The 23652-nt window shown below is 37.1% G+C and overlaps 1 protein-coding gene across 1 annotated transcript in view; it reads right to left on the bottom strand.

Moving 5' to 3' along the window:
• Nucleotides 1-752: 752 nt before the first annotated feature.
• The window catches only part of LOC104167787 (neurexin-1), a gene marked incomplete at both ends in the record, with an annotated part of 50781 nt that continues 27881 nt past the window's right edge, over nucleotides 753-23652 (bottom strand). Inside the window, 3 exons of the mRNA XM_009708147.1 lie at nucleotides 753-943; nucleotides 1465-1846; nucleotides 7003-7125. Of these exons, the coding sequence (XP_009706449.1) occupies nucleotides 753-943; nucleotides 1465-1846; nucleotides 7003-7125 (696 nt within the window). The remainder of the gene's footprint in view (nucleotides 944-1464; nucleotides 1847-7002; nucleotides 7126-23652) is intronic.

Raw genomic sequence — 23652 nt, forward strand, 5'->3', positions numbered from 1 at the left:
CAGTTTAGTTTATAAAAATGGATCTTACGAATCTAGCTGGACCTATAAAATGTAGGTTTAGTTCTATAAAATAGAGTTTATCGCACCCTGCAATTGAAATTACAACACATTACATATTTAGGCGAGTATGTTTATGGTTCAATACATCTGGCAACTTGTATTTACAACAGATTCACTGCCACGCAGGATCACTTTACTTACGAGATATTTCATGATATCAAAATACTGCATTGCATTTTTTTTTTCCCCAAAAAAACGTAGGCTTTATAGGGAATACTGAGCAGTGGAGGACAGGTCAAAATGTTCCCCAATTATCTAACATAGAGATCATCAGTTCTGCAAAGTCTTTTGTAGCCATACTGTCAAGCTTGGGCTGTGGTTTCTCCATGCCACGCATATAACTTACATTTGTGTAAAAAGCTTGTTTTGTAGACATTTTAGAGCTCCTTTAGTCCCCCAATTATCTTTTGGTATACACAGGCCACTTTCTGTTCTTACTATTTCCTACTTCTTTTTCCTGTGGCATTTTCACACATTTAAAGTTGTACCTAACTGCGCAGAACTGCTACTGAACTGGCATTGTCAGGCTAACATAAAGACGACATCATCGCTTGTGACCATATTAATTATTATGAAATAAAACATTTCATATGGTATTACATAATTATACTGTACTTCACACACGTGATTTATGCAGGCTATCATTCTGTAATGACCCTCATTGTAAGTTATACAGGAATTACTGTACTTACTTTTGAGATCTAAATTTCTGGCTCCTGCTGTGCTCTGTGTGGTGATTTTAGTGTCAATCTTTACAGTGTGGAGATTGTTGGTATCCCTTGATATCATCACATTATGCCACTGGTTGTCGTTCAGAGGTTTATTAGAACTTCCTTTGATGAGATTTGCACCATTTCCCAAGTCAAACACATAGTGTAAATACCTAGGAAAAGAGGAAAAAATTGGAAAAGTTTCCTTTTTCTTTACATAGCAAGGACACACGAATTAATATGTCTGATATTTCCTATTTCCTTGTACTTCTCCACAGTGCTGTTAAAACTGGAAGACAACAGTGAATGTCAGATGGGGAAGTAACCTTAATTCACAGAAATTACCACTTCTTTAGACAAGCTGAGATGCAGTCCCAAGTTTCTGGAAAGTAACGAGCACTCCATATACCAACGCATGTGTAGAAAGAGAAGAAGAGGAAGGCTACAAACTAGTACTTCTGTGTGATAAACACTATAGAAGTTATACCTATTATTTACTTTCATATTTTTCAGGCATCTAGCTTCATCTGAAAAAAAAGTCACAACAAAGCATATGAAGTTTAACATGAAGAAGCATTCATCAATCATAGACGTCCAGTCAGATAAATATTTGTACCCTAAATTTTCCCTTGTCTTTCTCCTGTCTATATGTTTTGAATAGACTGGTTTTGTCATTACCCTAATCCATACATACCCTTTTACTAATTCAACCACAATGAAATCGTTTCCGTCGCCACTGTTATAAAGTATCAATCCATCCAGAGAGGTTGTTTTGAACTGGAAAAAAAGGTGCATAGATGTATATGCTTGTAGCGTGGCCAATGCAACATAACTTGCTTTTGTTTTAAAGGTTACAGGGTCTGCTATGATGTTCCTGAACCCAAATCTTGCGTTTAGCTCACAATAATCGATGTCTCCATTTTTACATAAGTCAATGTATGCCATGCCATTAAACGTAAGACTCTGTAGATGCCCAATGAAGTTAGAAGGCACAGAAGACAGGTAGCGCCGCTCTGTTATTATTCCTGTTTCTATGTTGTGGAATTCCAGTCGTGTGTGATCACCAGCCATCTGACCTTTAAAGAGTAACAAGAAAACACATGTTAGCATCGGAAATGGGAGCTCAAAAAGCACGTCATGCAATTAAGTAGCTGCATCAATTTTGCGCTTTTCGGAATGCGCAAGGCCAATTCTTGGCTCCAAAGAGGATTCTTCTGAATTCATCCAAACTACTGGTAAACATCCGAGAGCCTTTCAGTATGTTCATACCGAGTTCAGTATGTTTGGATAAGGTCAACAGTGAGATTTCTACACCGAAACACACTACCACGATATACCAAACTGCCAACGGAATCCCTCACTTCGCTTACACTTAACCCGACATGTGGCTTTACTATAAGCAAGTACAACTAATTAACACAACGTGAAGATCACAAAGGCAAATCTCAGAGCTGAAACTACAACATTAGAGTTTCATGGAAGAGAGATGTAACGGTTAACGGTTCGGGGGGGTATTATTCCGTGTGTTTTGCCTAAAAGTGCATGATTTGGCAAGAGGCAGGAAGGATTCATGTTTAAGCTGTCTTAGATACGTTAATGCTGGTCCTGCTGCAAAATCTTGTGCTGCAAGGGTGGGCAGAGCCTTCCTTGGAAGCAACTGGCTTTATACCATGGGGATAAACTGTGGGAGAAGGGGGGAGAATCTAAGAGATGGACGAAGCAAAAAGCCTGCAGCAAGGGTGTATGCCATTGCCTTGTAACGCTGAAAATTGCAAGGGACTTGCTTACATCAGAAAGGTGGACAAAATCAAGCCTCACAGCTGCCTTTGAGTTTGTGTCACACACGGACTCCTGCACAGCAGAAAGCCTGAAATTTGCTGACTGTAATCTGAAGGAAAGCATCAACACTGCCCGGATACGCCACATACAGGTCAGGTTAAGTTTTTAAGTTAGTTATTAAATACCTCACCCAGCACATCAAAATTGTGCCCACCGAAGAGCTTCCTTTTCTAACAGAGCTTAGATTTTTTTTTCCCATGCTTATTTTAAAGTAGGTCAGTACTATCACAAGGCTGATGCATGGCTACATTGTGTGGGTATGATGACAAAACAGCTTTTTATTACTAATCTATTTTGCCACTTAACATTCCTTTTGCAAACCATGGCCTAGATTGCCCAGTTCCTTAGTCATTTTGTGTGTCTCGTGGAGTACAAAGGTGGTGAACAGCAGACCTAGCCAAGCTGGAATGAATACCAGCATAAAACAGCTCTGTAATACAAGTTCCCACAGTTGCAGTGCAAAGCTGTGGACAGGCCAAATTCCCTCCGTCCTTCCCTGAACGTACCATTGCAAGAGGAGAGCGTGCGCTCTGGCCCAGGCTGGAGGTGTTTAGCAGTGGCGCAGAAAGCTCTGAGGCAGGCTTAGACAGCTGTACCTTCACAGGTTTTATAAGCAAGCGACTGTGCACGTGTGTGTGAAGAGGGAAAAGATAAGGGTAAGATGAATGTAGGTATATTTGGGTTTTGCCCAGGGAGATGGATTCACACACAGGTTAAGTCACAGAACTGAGATACAAATACAGGTATCGGTGAAGTTACAGTGAAAATAGGTCTGCAGGCTTTAACACCATTCAGACTATGCACACGCACACAAAATTGCTCTAATAGTTTACGATAAATATTTACAAGCAGCTTACTTTGCTTCAGGATGCATTCTCTATAAGAACTAACTCTGCCGATGTCATTGAACAGCATCAGCATCTGATATCTGCAGTCATATGGCTGAGCACTGCAAGAGGCACCTTAATCCCCAAGGACAGCCTTCTTGGTGGTCTTGTTTCTAAACTTCAGTTCTGAAGATAATACTTCCCCTGATGTATTAAGCAAAGGTGGGTTCTTCCTTGTAGTAATGAGTCAGGGAGTTGTCTTGAAAAATGCCAAATCTGTAACTTCCTGCAAGGCCGAGAGCTGTATATTGGATCACAGCCAGAGAGCTGAAGATCATGTTTTAGAGGAACATTATATATGCCAGTCTTGTATCACTTCAGATGGCATTGCGTAAATGTCATGGCAAAAATCCACTAAGCTTTGGCCTGTAGTATAATATCCTCACTACATTCACTACCTTAAATGTATTTCTTTCTTGAGCATAGTAATAAAAGTTCCAGAATCTGGGCTCACATCCCAAATCTCCCTCTAACATTTCAGTTGTACAAACATGCTAACAGGACTTGAGACTTCGCATCATGCTCCACGGTATTTGCAACTATCACAATGAAGGAAAGAGATTGCAGTTTGTGCTTTAAGGTTGGGGGGTTTGGGTTTTGTTTTTGTTTTGTGGTGCTTTGGGGGTTTTTGTTTTGTTTTTTAAACTTGTCAGGTTGGCGCACAAAATGCATTACCTGTTACAAAACTATGTGACATCATACAAAGGCCAAGTGAATTTCTGTTCGTAGCCATAAGCTAGGTGTCCTTTCCATTATCCAACTGTAGTGGCCTCCTTCAGTCCACTTCTATTTTCTATATATTTTCAGAAAACAAAGTGCACTAGGGCTGCAAGTATTTAAACTCTTCTATGATGAGTAAAATTTTCAAAACCACCTGTATGACTTCCAAGGAAAGCTAATTGCACTAATTATGCATTTGTCAAAGATAGCTAAGCTCAATCCATGGATGAATTGGTGATATTTTATAACCTGTAAAAAATGGAAAGTCAGGCTGGATTATTTAATGGTTTTGCCTCCAACTTAAACTTTCTGTATCTGATGAGATAGATTTGATCTTTTTCATACATGGCACAGGAAATAGAAACAAAAAAGGAAAACACAGTGTGTGGTAGGGGAAAGCTGGAATTTGTGGGAGGAAGTCCATTTTTTCCTCATGCTCCATACAAGATTGTAATAACCTTTCACATGAATAAATACCAGCTTATATTTTAACCACATTTCTAATTGTTGGGACGTCTGAAGAAAAGTTCCAAGCAGTTTAAAGCAAGAGTACTCCAATCTGATACGGCAACTCTTTCACTACCCCTTTAGGAAATTCAAAGCTGCTACATATTAAATCGCAATGTGTACATTTGAAACTTAAGCTCATGACGGCTTTGCCACTGTGTTGCAAAAAAAAAAAGTCTGAGTGCAACATGGCAGTAAAGATTTTCCATGTAGAAAATGTAATATTCCTGAGACTAACAGCAGATTTCCCATGTTATCAGACTTCCAAGTTCCCTCTAGCTCCTTCTTTCACCCCAGCTCCCTCCTCACTGATGAAGGACCACCACAGATTGGCCATACAGCTTCCTGCAGGGAGTTTAGGATGATTTTTTTCCTCCAAAATCCTGGGATGATTTTTTTCCCCCTTGGATGAAGGGCATTAAACATCTGTGGATTATGCAAACGTAGGCAACTTCCAGCTTGAAGAACCAGGAGGGATTTCAAGTCAACTGGCCAGCTTCTGATATAGGTACTGGCTACTGGCATGTGGAAAGAATACAAGTCTTGTACCAGAAAGTTGGACCCACAGGCAACACTTTTACTTGATCAGAACACAACTGAAAAGACTCACTGGCTTTAACAGCCAGAGTAGAACAGAATAGTTCAGTTGGAAGGAACCTACAATGACCATTCAGTCCAACTGCCTGACCACTTCAGGGTTGACCAAGAGTTAAAACATGTTGTTAAAGGCATTGTCCAAACGCCTCTCAGACGCCGACAGTCTTGGGCCATCGACCACCTCTCTGGGAAGTCTGTTCCAGTGTCTCAGCCATTTGCTGATATTTGATAGTAACTACAGTTATCTACAACGGAGAGTGATTACACGAACTTACTGTCCTGCATTCCTTACTTACTTCACCTGCCTAGACTACATACGATAGAAACCCGGTTTCATCTTAATCCTTAAAAAATATTTCAAGCTTTTCTGAAGTTACGCTGAGTAGATGAAACTGAACCCAAAGGTGAAAACCGTACTACTTTGTGGTTTTGTAACCTGTTGTATTTGTAAATAAGAAATCTGCCATGAGGAGCCAAGGAAATGTGCATTTGGTTCTAGATACTGTATTTTATCCAGATCTAAACATCTTCCTCTAACTATAAAATGTCCCCAAAGTAGCCTTATTAGAGTTGCAGTTGAAGCAGCAAGATGATATCTTTCAGTATAGTTCCTCCAATATTATGTATTTATTTTAGTTCCTCCAATACTACATATTTATTTTCACCAAGAAAGTAACTGGTTTAGGCCATCTGCTTTCTTGGGAGAATGACTCAAAGCATCATCACATACAGAGACTAAATTTTTGCTTCACCTCTGGAAGATCTATTGGTAACTTCTGATTCTAGAAAATATGTTCTTGCAGCTATATGAATAAATAGCAATTATTTTTCTACCAGCGACGTGGTCTTCAGTGTTCTGCTGAGGTGAAAAGGAACTACTAAAGAAGGTGCTTTCCTTTTATAAACCCATTAAAATTGTTACCATTTTAACAAAGCTTAGAACCAATGATAAAAGTTGTTTAATACTACACAAAAACAAATGAAAATAGCTAAAGGAGATAACAAAGGAAATCAACTAGCACAAAATTAGACACATTGTATTGTGCAAGGAATCAGGACCAGAAGTCAAGCCTTTAGCTGTTAACAACACACACGTAACTCGTATCTTTAACAGAACAAAATCAAAGTGTTCGCTATTATCATTTCTGATAATATATACCTAGGAGTGTACTTCTAACATCTGCTAGCATTCATCTCATGTTTTTTCTCCTATCCCAACTGCTATTTTAGTATGAGAAAAACCTATTGCCTAACATTTAATTACTGAGGACAGCTGATGCAAGATTTAAAACACAATAGAATATCCTTCAAACATTTATGAAATTCTTTCTTACAGCAATGGCTTAGGGTTTAATCTTCGCAGAAGTTTAGTGTGTTGCCAAAAGCATTTTACTTGCCTTCTCATTACTGATATATCAAATTACTTCTTTCCACTTACTGTACAAAAACATTCATTTAAGTCAGCATGAAGGTTTTCATTAATTCCAATAGCAATATTAGAGTAACATGAATATCAAGAGTAATAACGCACTTGTAGTACCAGTATTTCAAGATGCATAACATGGAGTTTGGATCTTGCCCAAGAAAAAAGCATCTGTTGCTTTCAGATTAAGGCATTTTACTTCCGTTATTTTTTGTTTTGTGTTTCCCCCCAGTAATACAGAGTCACAATGCCACACTACCTGTCATGGCCTGCTGGTCATCCACCATTAACTTTAAACTTTTTCCTCGCCGAACCACACGCACTGTGTGCCACTCGTTATCATTGAGGTTATAGCCAGCAAAAAGGGTTTCTGGACCTTTGCCTGTAGGATATGCCAAACAGTCATTATGCAATCTTTAAATCAGTTTATACGTGAACCTCACAGAGAAAGAGAGAGAGAGAAAGAGAAAGAGAGAGACACTGGCTGGGCAAATGTTAAAACTCACCCAAAGTCACATCAAGCAAGAAAATTATGAAGTATAAGCAAACCTCAAAATATAGAGCTACGATGTTAAAACACTTCTACTGTCTATTTAACTATATAAATGTATCATATATGCACATTTAACAAACCAGGTTGTCATAAATAGGCACAGTCAACATGGATTTAGTTATGCACTTCTGAGTCATATACAAGCCCCTAGGAAATGGGATTACTGCAGCCAGAACTTCTTCAGCATGTATTTACAAGACTGGATTTTTGTTCCTTCATTAAAAATAGTTTGGGAGAAAGGTACAAGTGGTAAATGTGTGTGCATGTGTGTTATACTTTTCTTAATCTATGTCAGCTTCTCAGTCTATGTTTGTTTATTAGGGTTTTTCAGAAGATCATCTACTACCTTATCATCGAGATGACTCGTTAATACTCAGATCCAGTACCTTCTGATGTTAGAAGACCTTCAAACCATACTTTCCTTTTTCATTTAATGGATACTTTTTGGTAATCTGCTCTTTTTGCAAGTAGTACAACACACTTTTGAAGCAAATATAATTCTACAAATAGCACGATGTACTTGCAATAACTGAAGTATTCACAAATCTAGGAAACAGGCTATCTTTAGACCTAGGAAAAAAATTCTCAGATGAAAATTATAATGGAAATTTTCCCTTGCACTGTTGACCAAGAACAGAGAGAGACAAAAATCCTGACTATGAATTATCACTGATATGAGCAGATGATCGACCAAGCGCTGACCCAATCAATCAAAACTTCTGTCCTCAAACCTGAGTTATTGGTCCTATGTGGCGACCATCCAAAAGGCAAAGCTAGTCCGCAATTAACAAATTATGTTCTTGTGAAATAGAGACCTCCCTGGCCTGTTTTTCAGTTCCTGCAGCAGAATAAGGGCTGCTGCTAACTAAGGAGGCATGTAATAAAGTAACATTTGACACGAAAACATTAGAGTTGCACTGAGTCAGACCATTACCTCCACTATGTCCTTCCAGGTGACTACATCCCACATATCAGCCTTCCTTTAAAAGGGATGTGCCACTGGCTCCAAAACACTCACAATTCTTTTTGGATTCTTTTCCACCCAGTGCAGGCTGTGATGGATGACCTCTATTAATAAATGGGCACTATATGACATTGTCTAACATCAAAGCCTCTCTGACTTCAGGACTGCACAGAGGGGATAAAGACACTAATAGTTTGAGGTACCTGTTCAGCATATTGGACGGTTTTCATCTCAGACACTCCATTTTTCTATCAGCATTTTTTTAATTGCTGCTGGTCTATTGCCCTGCTTTTATATGCAATCTTTGCCACTTTAAGCATGTCAAGAGATCTCCAGGAATAAAAATACTAGCTACAGCAAAGGCAGTGGGATTCTAATGGCACTATGTTGCTTTCTCTATGCCTCTGTATTGACACTAGGCTAGAAAAGGCATGCAAACCCAACAGAAAGAGATGTATATGTAGTCACTGGTGTCAACTACCTGAATTGTTCTGCTCCTTAGATGTTTACTTTCTTTGACAAGAGAAAGATAAGTTTTGCATAAAGCTTAAGTGAATAATGTTCTTTTTAAATATGGTGATAGAGAGGCAGTGGACAATGCTTAATTTCCATTATTCTATATTCTATTGGGTACTTCAATGAAAGCAATTTCTAACCAGGTTTGGGAGGCAAGCAATGGATTTACAAAAAATGTTCAAATGACGTGACTAAAAATCTTAGTGAGAGTCAATGAGCCTGCCTAGAAATACATCATTTACTATTATTTTAAAGATGTTAGCCCTTCTTCCTCTGTTAGTCCAACTCCTTTTCTTTTTTTTTTTTAATTTTGTATGTAATGGAACTACTTAGTCTCCCTATCTCACAACAGATCTCTAAAAGACCTAAAAAGCATATGCAATTTTAATTTGCTTTCACATTAACAACCCTCTGTAGTATCCCATTCACGTAAAGGTGCCTCAGCGTATATAAATATCAAATCGAACTTGGCTGCTCACATTTATACAGGCAAACATGTCTATTCTCTTTTAATGGTTAGGGACTTATAAACTCTTCCTATTGTACAATTAAATGTATGTTTTCCTATGTATCAGTATTTCCCTTGCAAGAGTACTCAGAGTAAAAATATCAGGTCAGAACTACCTGTAAACTGCCTTTGTTCACAGTGCACGCAACCCAAAACAGGATTAAAGGGAACTGCGGTGCAAGGGCTACGAAAAGGGTGAACCTGGGTATAACACGCTATGGGAGCAATGCACTGAAATCAGTCCTGGCGTCGTAGAAACTACCTACCTTGCACAGAAAAGAGTCTTTTCTTTCCTGAAGCCAATCTCTAACAGAGAAGAGGGATTTTTGTTTTGTCATTTGTACAAGGAACCACAAAATAGCAAGACGCAGTGCCCAGGTACTGGGTACGTACCTGTCACATCATATTGCATCTCTGCAAAGTAGCATAGTTTTCCATGGCAGCTGGAGAGGTGGATGGGTGGATGAGGAAGGACGGATGCCCACCATTCTTGTAGAGAATGTAGTGCTTGGGCTGCTTCCTGGCCAAGAACATGACTTTGCAAACAAAAGTAGTAAATGTGCTTGCGAGCAGTGTATTTAGGAGGAAATTTTCTAAATGCTTAAACACAAAAACATGTAGGAATCCCCTGATACTACACAAGAGTACAAGGGCTGCAGAAGAAAACTCTTAATATATCTTGTTAAATGGCACTGGCTGACCTCAAACATAGTTTATATTAGTACTTTCCTTACTGACTTTTAAATATATTGACCTGAAACTAATTTAAACATCATATTATTGAGATCACAACAGTTCAGATTCTTCTGTCCTGGTTTATATTTTTTTAGTTTATAGTGAATCTACTGTAAATCTAGATCTACTAAATCATTGGCTCTCCAGTCTTATTCTGACTTTACACTGTATATGATTCCACTGCATTTAAATCACACCAGCAGAAAGTGTTGTTGTATTTAAGAATTGGCGCATTGCCACTTTGGGAGTGGGGTGGCTGGGCATTTTTTTACATTCTTTGCTCTAAAAAATTAAGTATCTCCCATGAGAAAAAAAGCAAGAGCCCTAATAAAAAAAGGATTTTTTTATTTTTGTTTTCTATGGACCGATACTACCCTTCCAACCTTATGTCCCTCCACTCTGATTTCCCATACTATTCTTCCCCAGAACTCATTTGTCTCTTTCTAGACAGGAGACAGTTAATTTGTTTCATGTACCCAGCACTCACTTTCTGAGCTACTGATTCTTTCAGAAACTAATATCTTAATCATAAACCTTTCCTTTCAGAGACAAGTTGTAACCTGCAAAAATCCACTAAGTATCTCCTCTTCCTTAAGTATGAAATTTATTATCAATGTCTATGTTCAGCTCTTTTCCTATTTTAAAGGCTTAAATAACTATTAGATTTTATGCATCCCTAGAGTGAACGGATAGTACCAAATAAAAAAAGTATAGGCACTTTTATGCCTCCCACAATTTGCTCATAGTCCATCACACCAGTAAAATGTGCACATCCATTTACAAGCAGATAATTGCTTGTACAACCATTTTTTTTACAGGGGCAGATACAGACTGTGCAGGCAGTTGATAGAGGTACAAATCTCGATGATGCAATTTATTATGAACTAGGACACATAAATGTAAAGCCCCAAACATCCTAAATTATAGCTTTTCTTAGGCACCCAAAGTTGAGCTTACTTTGTTTTCAGAACCTCAGATAGAACTGAACTGCCTTCGGTTCTTTTTAAAGTTAAAGTAAAAAAAAAAAACCCTCAAAAAGAAATCTCTCATTTTCAGTGTGCTGAATGATCTAAATGTTCTCTGGAGATTCCTATTCTCTTTACTATCCTGTGAGGAGCCTAGTCAGCCTAATTGAAGGGCTGAAAATTTGCTGGGTTCAGATGGGCCTATTAATTGACGGTAACACACATACCTACTTTTTCTCTTATAGATATCTATCCTGTTGTACTTAAATCAGAAGATCTTTTAACCAACTATTTGAACAGAACTTCACAAAAACCAAACTGATCACTTTGAAACAAGATAGAAACATTGGCATTGTACCAAAACACATTCAAAACTAGTCCTCTGAACCAAACACAGGAATTATTAGTGGCTCTTACAATGCCATCCACCACCACCAGGGCATATACCAAAATGCCACCCGAACTTGCTTGGAGCATTCAATTCTGTGATCAAAAGTAAATATCAAAAATGAAGTATCAAAAGAAAGACAAAAGTAAATAAAGACTAGCAAGGGAGATTGGATGGTTCAGTGAATGCTATACTAACCTACAGAACCCAAGTTAGTTACAGGCAGACTGCTACTATCTATTTATCAGTCAGTATAAGAAATGTCAGTCATTTCAGCCTAGTTTGCTAACAGGTAACTATGCGTACTACAGCAATCAATATCAGGTAGCATTTCCCATTTGAAATTTGAGAGAATAAAAGCGGACAAAAGGACAAAACCCTGAGATCCCTCCATTTAATAGAGAATATTACTTTGAGGTCAGGGCTGCTAAAGTTTCAGATGGAGTCTTACAGCTAGAAGAATATACACATAGTGAGCTGAATTGTAAAGGAAAGACAGTTAAGCAGGTGTGAGAGACACCCAAGAGAGTTATTATAAATACCTAATGCAGAACCAGAGAACTCTGTGCCATCTCATTTATCCTGCTTTTCAGGGTAAAGCTAGCGTGCCTGTAATCCAGGCTTCCGTTCCAGCAAGCAGACAGTCTCACAGCCACTGCGCAAACCTTGTGAGGCATCTCTGTTACACACCAGTCTGCAGCACAAAAAGTTCAGAAAAGATTCCTCCAGAACCAGATGCAGAAACACAAGACAAAGAGGGGAAGGCATCTTAAACTTCATTATCCTTTCTATGGTGGTTGGCTGCAGAAACAGTTCTGGTCTTTCAAATCACTCATTTGCAACCTTGAATTTAACAAGTCAATTATTATAGTGAATCAACTGTATTTTAAATGACTGCATCTGCATTATCCTGAAATTCTCTAAGTGTTTTTCTTATTAATAGAAAAACTTAGTTGCCTTTTAAAGATCAATGATGTGTATCAGTTTATTATTTAAAATTCATTGATAAATTAACTTGAGAAAGTCTTATTGCACATTAAAGAAATTTTGTCAACTGTATTTTCTTCCTAACAGACTCATATAGAAACTTCCACAAGAACAGCACATTCACTGAACTGTATCAGCCAAAACATACCAATCTGCGCTGCTTGATCAAAACGTTCCAGCCCATAACAGCTTTATTATAGGCAAAATTACATTTGGCAATTTAGGTAAAGTATTGGTAATGTAGGGTATTTTTATCACTTTTTAAAACAAAACCTGACATTTCAGAAATTAAAATGAAGGAGATTAGAGTTGCTAATATCATTCATTAGCCTTCATTTCAGCTGTAGAATAGATTTATTCATATTGTTTTGAGTAACAGAAATATAATATTATATCTATTTCTGTACATGCACTCGTATAGAAATGCAGAAAGCTAAACAAGGTATTTTTAAAAATTCTACTGGTTTCCTCTACATGACCCAACTACAAACAGACTGCATTTAATATTGATCTAGTTCACTAGTAAGGAAAACCAGCATACATAGTGAATGCACTGGGGAAGAAAAATCTATAGAAGGATGTAAAAACCAATCAATCCAAGAATCACCACCATACCCAGGTCTGAGGACACAAAGTTTTCTATAGTCATTTACCTGTTTCTTCTCTCTCTTTACTGTGAATATGCTTCCCCTGCCCATAGTCTGAGCTGCTCAGTATTCCTCCTCTCCCAAATTTGTCCATCTCTTAAGAAAATTATTGAAGTTGGAGTGCGATAGCGCACATACTCATCCATTAACTTCTTTAAAGCCATGCGATATTAACTGTTGGTAACACGTAAGTATCTAAATAGGGCCAGTGCATCAAGGTGGGAGGGCAGAACATAGATCTATTGGACTAAATTAAATCTAAGGATTCTCGGTGTCTGCCAAGAAAGGAGTTGATGATAAATGACTGTCTTCTGAAAGCCTGTTCTCTACAAACAGAACAAGGACCACTACTGATGGAGAAAGAAAAACATCAGAAAGTAGTAAACTTTTGAGTTGTAAGTCTTGGCCTCTAGACTTCCCTGCCACATCAAAGTATGGGTAGAACACATACACATGCTCTCAAAATTAGGAAGTTTGCTTTGCTTGTTAATAATTGGGTCTATATTAAGTTGAACCATATTTCTTGCAAAAGTGGTTTTGAAATTGCAATTACCACTATACTTGAATGCAGAGTATCCATGAGAGGATAAAACTGATTTTGTTACTGCATTATGAAATGTCTAACCCAGCTTAGAGGCATTTCTCAACACATTACTTAAAATATTTATTGTTAGAAATCAGCTACATTTTAATTTAGTTTTGTAAGTCATATATCTAAGCAAGTGAAACACAAACAGCCCTAAGGACGTGTAATTTTCCTCCTTGGAAATAATGAAAGAAAAGTTTCTTTTAAAAGCTAAAACCAGAAGTCAGCTAGATCCTCAATTTTTAATAAGAGTGCACTTTCTCTTTTGTACTGTTCTCTAAGGATCATGACTATCAGAAAATGTGCTAAAGGTACTAAAGGTTTTATGAATTTACCCCAAGGCCCTGAACTAAAGCACAGCAAAGTCAATGAGTTTGAAACATAGGGTTGTTGCTTTGTCAGCTCACTGCCAAACACTCTCAGCCAAATTTTCAGAATTTATGTTGAACTTGACAATTGACTTTGCTGCAGGTAAGGTGAGCATGAACTTCCAATAGATGGCAATTCTATGCTGATTTAAAACAAGCTTCAGTGCAAGATTATTTACTTTGTATTTACTGCAGGTGAAAAAATATGCACTTGCAAAGATCATGCAGCATTACAAACCCACTGTAAGGTTATATGCTGCCTTGAATCGTGCTAAATTTTTTAAAGCGCACCCAAATCTTAGGACTCTGAATTGGTATTCAGTAGATTCACTTCCACAAACTACTTCCGTGACTTTTAGTAAATCTTAATTTGTTTTCACCTTAGTTTGACATGGCTGCTATAACAACAATTTCCAAGAATTTTAAGCTGAATACGTTTAAGTGTTTCGTTTTAAGGAAGCTGCGCTTAATGCAAACACTTTCAAGTCAACATCTTCAACCTCATTCTACCTAAGCTACTGCAGTATGTTAGGGAAGCAGCTATTTCACAAGCCTGTTATCCCATTTTCTCAGCCAGCTCCCAGAACACTCTTGCAGCCGAGTCTGAGAAATGGTCACAGAAGGATGATGGTAAGGGAAGCCGGCTGGAAAGTCTGGCCACCAAGAAGAGGAGGGACTTGAAGAACCTGGACCAAGTCACTGGGACAACTCATCTAGACACACAGTGACATTGAATAATAGACAAAAAAAAAATAAGAACATCAATTTGGCTTGATAACTGAAACTGTTTTTTAAAGGATAATCCACTACAAGCTAGTGTATTGCACAAGGAAGAATAAACCGGAAATTTTAATTCATTTACAATACTGAAATTTTCCCATGCAGGATGTTTGTATTGCAGAGAGCTTTCTTATACTGAAAGTTGATTTCAGTGAAAACTTCCTGTTAACTCCTATTTAATAAAATCTTGTAAAACTGATAGAGAAAATGGTTAATTCATCTGGAGATACTAATGTTTGCTTTTTTTTTTTTCCCCTCCTATAACATGAATAGTATTGAAAATCACAAGAACTGACTTAGCAACTCCTGTGTAAAATCCTATCAAGACTAACATGAAGCCCCAATTTTAAGCAATGTTGGAATTCAGTTTTTTAAAAGGAAATATTCATTGTTCTGATATGACTTTAATGGCAGTCAGGATCTCTAATATTAATTCATTCTGTGTGAATTCAGAGTTCTGTCAATAGTACCGATTTGTGAGGTGTGGGCTTAAACTAAGGGGAAAAAAAACAATTCTAAGATGAGTTCAAGTTCATTTTCTGCTTTCCCAAGAAGAGTTAGATTTTTACCTCAGCCGCCCCATTTTTCTTGTCTTGACTAGCCAAACCAATAAGCCCCAGACCCTACAAAACAGAAAGGGAGAAAAACATACATTCCCTGCCCTGGATTTCTAGAAACAGTGAGAATATTCTTCTAACCTTTCAAAGAAACAGAGTGATACACCTGGCAATCTCTTCCTTCGACATTATCTCTACAAGTTACTATTCAAGTACAGTGCCTCAGCTTCCAGAGGTACTTTGCTGTCTCCTCTGAACCCGAGAGATCTGGAGGAATTCTAACTTGGAAGAAGGATTTCACCATGAGACAGGTATCTAAATAACTTTTATAGTCTGGCCCTTAATCGCTGATCTGCAAATCGCTGTCATTCAGCAAATAAATAGAGAAAAGGACTGCTACAGGGAAGAGATATAGCAGGTCTCAAAGTGTGCCCTGATGGTGCAGATACCCTTTACGAGTCCGAAGAACCTGTGTTGCTGCTTTCTAGGGCTAAGTTTGCCCTCTTTGTTCCCACTTAAAGGAAAAAATAACCCAACTTCCAGTGATTTTCACAGAAAAAGTTAGTACACATGATCTTTTTTCCACCCACCCAAGAGAATTGGAATATTTGTTATACTTTGGCTACATTATAACTGACAACTGGAAAGAAGCAGAAATACCTTTGATCACACATTAGCCCTTTCTGACTTTGATATTGACTGTGCCCATTTATATCAAACCATGGCTGTCAAAACTCTGAAGTACATCTTAAAATACAAATAAGCACAACTTCAGTATGTTTCTCCTTAATTTACTGTTTTATAAAACACATTACCTTTATGTTTAGGCAAAAGTGAACATAACAGAAAAAACACTTAAATATTTCATTTTACCCATATATCTTGCACATTGTGCTTAAGAATAAGCAGATTGGTAACTAGTTGGCACAGAAAGGAAAATAATTTGGACTGTGACTTTATTTTAAGAATAAGCCTCTCTTAATTTACAGGTGTCTTTGTCCCAAGGCACAGCTGTTATAAAATAGTAACAACTAAATCTCACACTCAATATCCTTTCTTTTTATTTTTCCTTTTTTTTTTCCTAATGAACACTGAATTACAACATTCTTCCTAGTTAAGGGTAAGGAAAATAATGTTTAAAGATTTGTGATTGTTGAATATCATTTGAATGTTTTAAAATATTTTTGTACTCATCATGGATTGGCAAGCACAATATCTTGACACTGCTTATTCTTGGATGCTTCTATGTAGACAGGAGTCAAGCAAGGAGTACTAAAATAGACATTTCAGGATTATTTTCAGAAATTACAAGTAGAGTAATACAAAGGGTGATCCCTGTTCTATAAACAGCCTCCTCTGACTTTGATGGGTATGGGATTGGTCTGACTTTTTTCTGACTTACACAACAGATGACATACAAGGCCTACACTTATTTTCCTGTATATTCCTAAACTACTTCAGAAAACACAAATCGGAAAAAGTGCAGGTTTGCAAGTATTTCTTCATCACTATGTCATGTCCAAGTTTATCTTTGTAAAGTTTCATAACTACAGCGTAATAGCTCATGATTACTTTTAGATCTTTTCAACTTCTGAAGAGCAATCAGTTTAACTGCACCAGGTTTCATCCAGAATTTCAGATTCCTGATGTTCTCAGTGATACAGGCAATAGGGCAGAGCACTGGGTGTATTAACAGTAGCAGTAAAATGAATATGTACCTTAAGATTTCAATGCTGTAGTACTATTTTAAAACAGTAAACAATACATATTAACACATGTTTGAATTTTTCTTATAAACAAAATTTCTTTTAAAAGAAAAAGACCCTGTATTTTTCAGGTTGAAATTGTAGACAATATTCTTTAAACATTTCTTTCAATTTTGTGTTAGGTCTGATATTCCTTAACTGCAAGAAACCAATCTGAACACTAATTATCAGGGAACCTATAAAAATTTCCATATAAACCCAGCATTTTTTTCAGACAATTTTTCAGGATTCCCAAGCCTAAAATAACATTTGAAAAATTAGTACATATTCCAATAAAGATTTTGTTGGGAACAAAAGTACTCAACTGTCTTAGATGTCACCTATGTTTGAGACAGTTTGCATAAGTTTAATATGGCATTTTATTAAAGGTAAATTTTCAGTAACTCTTCCAGCTTCTTCATGTGATTTCTTACCCAAAAGACCAACGCGTGTTTCTTTCCTGCAAACAGGGCCTTGTTCTGCATTCTGCATCAAACTTCCCAGGCTACATTTCAGCTGCTTCTAAACCTATTACTTTCCCAGACATATATTTATGGTGGCTAAATGAAACTGAAGTTAACTGTGACATCAGCAGTACCGAGTTTTAGTTTCACTTTTTCATTGTTCACTTGCAACTTTGAGAATTTCATTTTGCAGTTATGGCTGCTGAAGCATTGGCATGCTAACCATGCGTACAGTCAAGCACCTCTTTCTATCTGTTATTTCCAGGCTGTTGCTTCCTCTATCTCTTTAATGCCCATATAAAACTAAAACAGCATGACTTTTAAAATTGAGTAGATAGAATTGATTTCAACATTGAGAGAATCTCTCAAATGCTCTTTTGCTATTTGTTATCTCTTAAGGATTGTGCTCAGTGTCAGTGAATGACAATTTTGTTATTGAAAAAAAACAAGTAAGCTTCTTGACAGAAGTTCCTACTTGCACTTTCTTAAGGTGCACTCTGTACCTTGGTTTATGTAATTTTAGGAAATCAAGAATCCACATTGTAGTCTTTTCTAGCTGGTACTGCTCTTGTTCATAGCTGATTAGCTTGTCAATTGACTTCCTAAGTGTCTTCTATCACCTGCAAAACGTTAGCTTGAGATGCAAGAATACCTATTCCCCTGAGAGCCCACGGTGTACATTGTTCCCTCCTAGGAAACAACATACTTGCTTTCAAGCTGTTGAAATGTTACATCGCAAAAACTGTGTGGATAATTCAAAGTATAGCAACAGCCACAACACAAATTCAACAGGTAATTTTCACCTATACTCAGTAATTATAGTGCTTAAATTTTAGTAAAACTAGAATTCCTTAGATGGTAGTAAGCATACTATCTATGCTTGTGTTATTCTTAATTTGTGATCAGATTTCCACAAGTCACATGTAAACAGTTCATGGCATGTGAGTGAAAGATGGAATTGTTGACTTACCTATTTGGTCTTTCTTTTCCAGATAGATAGATTGTACTATTAGCAAGAAAAGACTTAATGTGCAGAAATGGAGAAGAACTTTTAACTAATGAAATGTTACATCTATATATATGCACTTCACTCCTCGGAGAAAAATCTCACAGAATATAAAATGAATGAGAAATAATACCAAGGAATTAGTATAAGCTACATTAACCACAGCCCCCTTTTTGCTTTAATAGCTTTTTCTCATTCCGTGTCTTGGTCTTCATCTTGTGTCTTGTTGCTTCAAGACTGCCTAGACAAATAACTGCTGAAGAATTCTTTGCACACTTCCCAAAGGGGACTGCATCTCAGAAAGCCAACCTTATCTTGATGTCTCAACTCAACAGAGTAATATCTCCTTTGAAGTGACTTGTCTGATGGATTGAGGCCTAGAAATCAGCTGGAAGGGAGCACAAGTTAACCTCGTGACTTGTCATCCAAAAAAGAAATGTGCTTGGATGGAAGTTTTAACAACTACCTGAATATAATTCATTAAAGTCATTGTCAAGACGAGATAAGGAAGAAGCTTTGTGGTTCCAGTAAAAAGCTACTGAGTGCTTAAAATGTTATGATAGATGTTTCATGCATTTTAATAGACACAAATGCAAAATGTGCTAGATATAGAGTGTTTTTAATATAAGAAACTGCTCATCAGTGACACGCACTGAGTAGATGTTTTTAACACTATTAGCTCTTCAAAAAAAAGCACATTGAAAAATGAATTACTGTTCTTATAACATTAATGGAGAATAATATTGTAGCTAAGTGCTTGCTAGACTTCATCAAGACTGAACTTATGAAATGATGACTTGCTGCAGAGAAGTGAAGCAGTGATAAAATAGCCCACCTTTTTGAAACAATCCTACAGCTGAAACTAATACATACTTACACAATATTTTCTGCAGATGCATTAAAGGATAGGCCATCAAAATGACACATATGGCTCAGAAACCAGGTTCTGTGAGCTTGTATTTATGCAAACAGGCAGCGAACTTTACTTCTGCATTAGAGCACTACATATGGAAGAGACAAAGGCTGTATATGCCCATGTACAGTTCACTACTGTCTATAATCAGATCCCACTGATCTTAATGCTTAAGGAGTAAGATAATTGCTTACCAGGGATTTATTCCAGACTTCCAGCAGTACAAATGTATAACTGTATAAAAATAATTTTAATTTAAGCAAAATTTTAGTTTGGTAATACTACTTTTTTTTTCCTTTTTCTCTTTCTTTCACTGAAGAAAAGGTAGTCAAGCTTTCCCTAAGCAGTTTTGTTCTCCTAGTCACACTAAACTGAGAACAAGGATCTGATTAGACTCTCACTGAAGTTAGTTGCAGTGTTTTATAATGTAGAAGTGTTCTATTCACATAATATCTATTAACACGAGAGGGACAGACAGAAACTTGGCAATTCATCTCAAGATATGTTAGACCTATTGCAGTACTCGCTGGCCGTGTTAGCAAGAACCAGGCATCCCATTCAAACTGCACTTTCTCAGATTCTGTATTTCCCCTCTCCCTTACCTCTTACCCACATACATCCATTCTATTCAAAAAACCCCAAACACTCACTATATGAATACTTTACAAGTATATATTAGGACAAAATTATGGCTGTGAGCATGTGACGTCTCGATCAGGAAAGCAGTATCGACCTGCACAGAGATGGCAGTTTGTTTGGTTTTCCTTGAAAAGTTCTGCAGATAAGCACAGCAGCATTGTTTCAGTAAGGCATCGTATTCAGAAAAAGTCCTACACACGTTCTTAATATACCTAAATGTTTTCTGAACCAAACTATTAATTATTTTAGTACCTTTGTAGACAATTTGGGAAAAAAACTAAGTTTCTATCACCTGAAAAAAACCTCTCCAAACTGTAATCCTGTAAAGACTGCAGTAGTTCTCCACAGAATTTTCATTTGTAAGTACTTCTAAACGTTTCCCACAAAAGCATTAACAAATGAGCATCACAACAGCACTATTTCTCAAAAACAGAGTCCTAAGAAAAAAATGAGGAATAATGTGAAAAGTGTGTAAAGATATTTTATACATGAAGTCTGATAGTATTTCCAATCTGAGTCTAAATTTCAAAACATTATCAACTGAGCAGTACTGAGTTACTGTTATTTTTTTCTTAATACTGAATACTAACAATTTTTTCCTTTTTAAAGAGGTACAGAACAAAATTTCTTGCCAGAAAACTCTTGGTACTAAGTAAAAAAAAAAAATATTCACCATGCTTAGTATATGTGAAATAGCCAAATTAATTAATAACTTATCCTAATTTGACTGGTTTTGTCAGTTAAGCAAGAATGAACTTTGAGAATTTATTGAAATATTGGCTTGTGTCATCTACTGCAATCTGTGTGGCAATACTCTAATTTTCATAGAATCTGATTACGGTGTTTAGAATGACTGTATACAACTTCGCTGATGATAGATTTATTAGTACTTTCACTAGCAATTCCCTATTTGCTCTGAATACGGGGTATAAACTAGTGACAAAATGATTAGGAAACAAAGGTGCAAAATAAGAGGAGAAATGGTGCATAAGACAAAAGCTGCTATACTGAACGTTACTCTCAAATTCTGTGTCGACTTGCATTCTGCCTTCAACGATGAGCAGCAACAGATGTTTAGAGAGGAAAGGAAAAATATCAAGGGACTTTCCCCTAACTATTTGCTGCCAGCTTCTAGCAGCTAGTAGTTTACAGACTTTCTGAGCTAAGGCTGCATCTACATCATCAACTTTAATACTGATGACAAATTTTTGTTCCATTTAAAACAATGTGGGAACATGAGGGTTGGCCTTGCCAGGTGAGACTGGAAGTCCAGCTAGCCCAGCACTGTGCTTTCAACAGCAGCTAAGAAAAGCATGGCCGCTGTATAGTCCTTGCTACTCTAACAGAGTCACAGCTTCCAGTGACTAACAAATTAGGGACTACTGGAGCTACAAAAACCACCTTATCACAAAGTGTCCTTGATATATTTCAAATTCGTACGACTTATTTAACTTCTTGATACTTCTTCTGGCTGTACAATCATATCTTTATAAAAATAGAATTGTATTCTCTTAGGTATCTTTTTTTTTTTTCCCCTAGCTTGCCTGGCTCCTCCATGCAGGAAAGCCAGTCCATACTCAGAATCCTCCCTGTTGCAGTACATTATTTTTCCTATTTAAGTTCATCATGAGGAACAGGAACAAAAAACACACACAGCATTCAAGATGTGGATAAACAATGACTGCACAAGAGCATAATGCTGTTTTCTGTCCTGGTCTTACTTCCTTTCTCCATAGCTGCTAACATCCTTTGGGATTTCTGGTCACTTCTGAGCACTGAGCTGTTTTACAAAAGCTATCTACAATGACTGCACAACTTCTTCAGCTCAGTGCTAACAGAGTCCATTGCTGTGCTTGCAAAATTAAGGTTACTTTTTCTAGTCTGCATTACTTTGTACGTATTGATATTTAATTCCACCTACCGTTTTACTATGCAGTCATTCAGCATTTTGAAACCCTTCAGAAAACCCACACATGCAGCATTTAGTTTGATTTTTCCTAAATAATCTCATCACATCTGCAAATACCATTATCTCAGTGTTCCTCCTCTTCTATTATTTATGTCAGTAGAGATTCCTGTGGGACCAGTCGGTAGCAGAGCTTTTACTGTGAAATGACTGCCATTGCAGCCCTGTTCACTAATATGAATGGCATTACATCAGCTTTTATATATTTTTCTTCAGATGAAAAAAAAGTGTAATTGCTTTGCTACTACTGATTAGAAAAGCAACTCCTTAATATCCTCACAAGATTAGACTGTAGCACCCACTTTCTGCCATGAAAAAATTGTGAGGATAATTTAAATCACCAGTCCTAAAATGTGATTAAGTCATCTGGCTTCTCAAAAGCTAAATGAGAAAAACATAAAAGTAAAATAAGAGACATTTAGGACCTGCTATGCATGAAAAACTTACTTTCTACTGCTTCCTCCCATTAAAATAGTAGAAAGGCCTACTCTGCTTCTTCTGAAAAGTCCTTTTGTGACAGATTTGACAGGACCAGTATGAGCTAGACACAGACAACTCCCTTGCACATAAATCAGGATTTATTAATGCAAGGCAATCTGTTCTTACAGATCTAGCGCATCCTGGAGGCTGCTTTGTCCCTATTGGTAAAATGAGAAGTTACACATTTGCAGCAATCTTTGTTTTCCTATCCTCCAAGAGCCCTCTTGTCATATTTGACTGCAAGCTTTGACATATTATACGTATGCAAGTCTCTTCAAGATTTCTTTATAATTGGCTAGTTGATTCACATTTTCCTATGTCCTTTATTAGTTCAAGTTTCCAATTTCTTTTTCTGTTAACAACTGTAACTGAATAAGGAAGGGGTAAAAATGGCTGCCTTTTAGATAACTTGAGTATTTCCCTGCAAGATTTCTCTGTTTACCAAAGCATATGATTTAGCTGAGAAATCAGTATATCACAAGACTGAGATTTTTTTTTTTTAAATCTCCCGCTGAGGAGGAGAGCTCACACTCAGAAGTCCAATATACCTTCACTGTTACCCTCTCAGAATCCTCAGAAACTTCACAAAGCGCCACAACACAAAAACCAGATTGCAAACTGTTGTTATCTTATGTGAATGGTCAAAAAGCACAGCATCGCCTCAGCTGGCATCTCCTACTATGTACCCTCTTCTTGATACTCAATGATTTTTCCTCAAGTTTGAAGGGCCTCAGATATTTCCTAGGTTCAACTTACGCCTTGTTTTATGAGCCAAATTCAGGAAAGGAGGAAAATAGTTGTGATGTGTGTAACTGAAGATGCAGACATTTACCCAGAAACCCTTTCAGTATTTCCCTTCAGATGTCTGAAATATCTCTTCCTTAACTGATTCAGATGAAGCATTCCACATCTCAAAAAGTGATGTTTCTGCCTTTCTGTAAACAATATGTATTATTCTAGGATGTTCTTGCTTAGATGTAGGCCAGACAAAATCACTTCGGGACAGCATAAGTCTGCATATGTGTCATGTGATGAACTTGCTGCAGTTTTCTGAGCAGTTTTAAATTAACAATTTTGTTAATGGGTCACTTCTTTAGTCAAATTCACCACATGAACGCTTGAACATTTGTGTTGGCAGCAAA

The sequence above is a fragment of the Cariama cristata genome, unplaced genomic scaffold (assembly GCF_000690535.1).
Source record: "Cariama cristata isolate BGI_N322 unplaced genomic scaffold, ASM69053v1 scaffold40519, whole genome shotgun sequence".
Classification (NCBI taxonomy): Eukaryota; Metazoa; Chordata; class Aves; order Cariamiformes; family Cariamidae; genus Cariama; species Cariama cristata.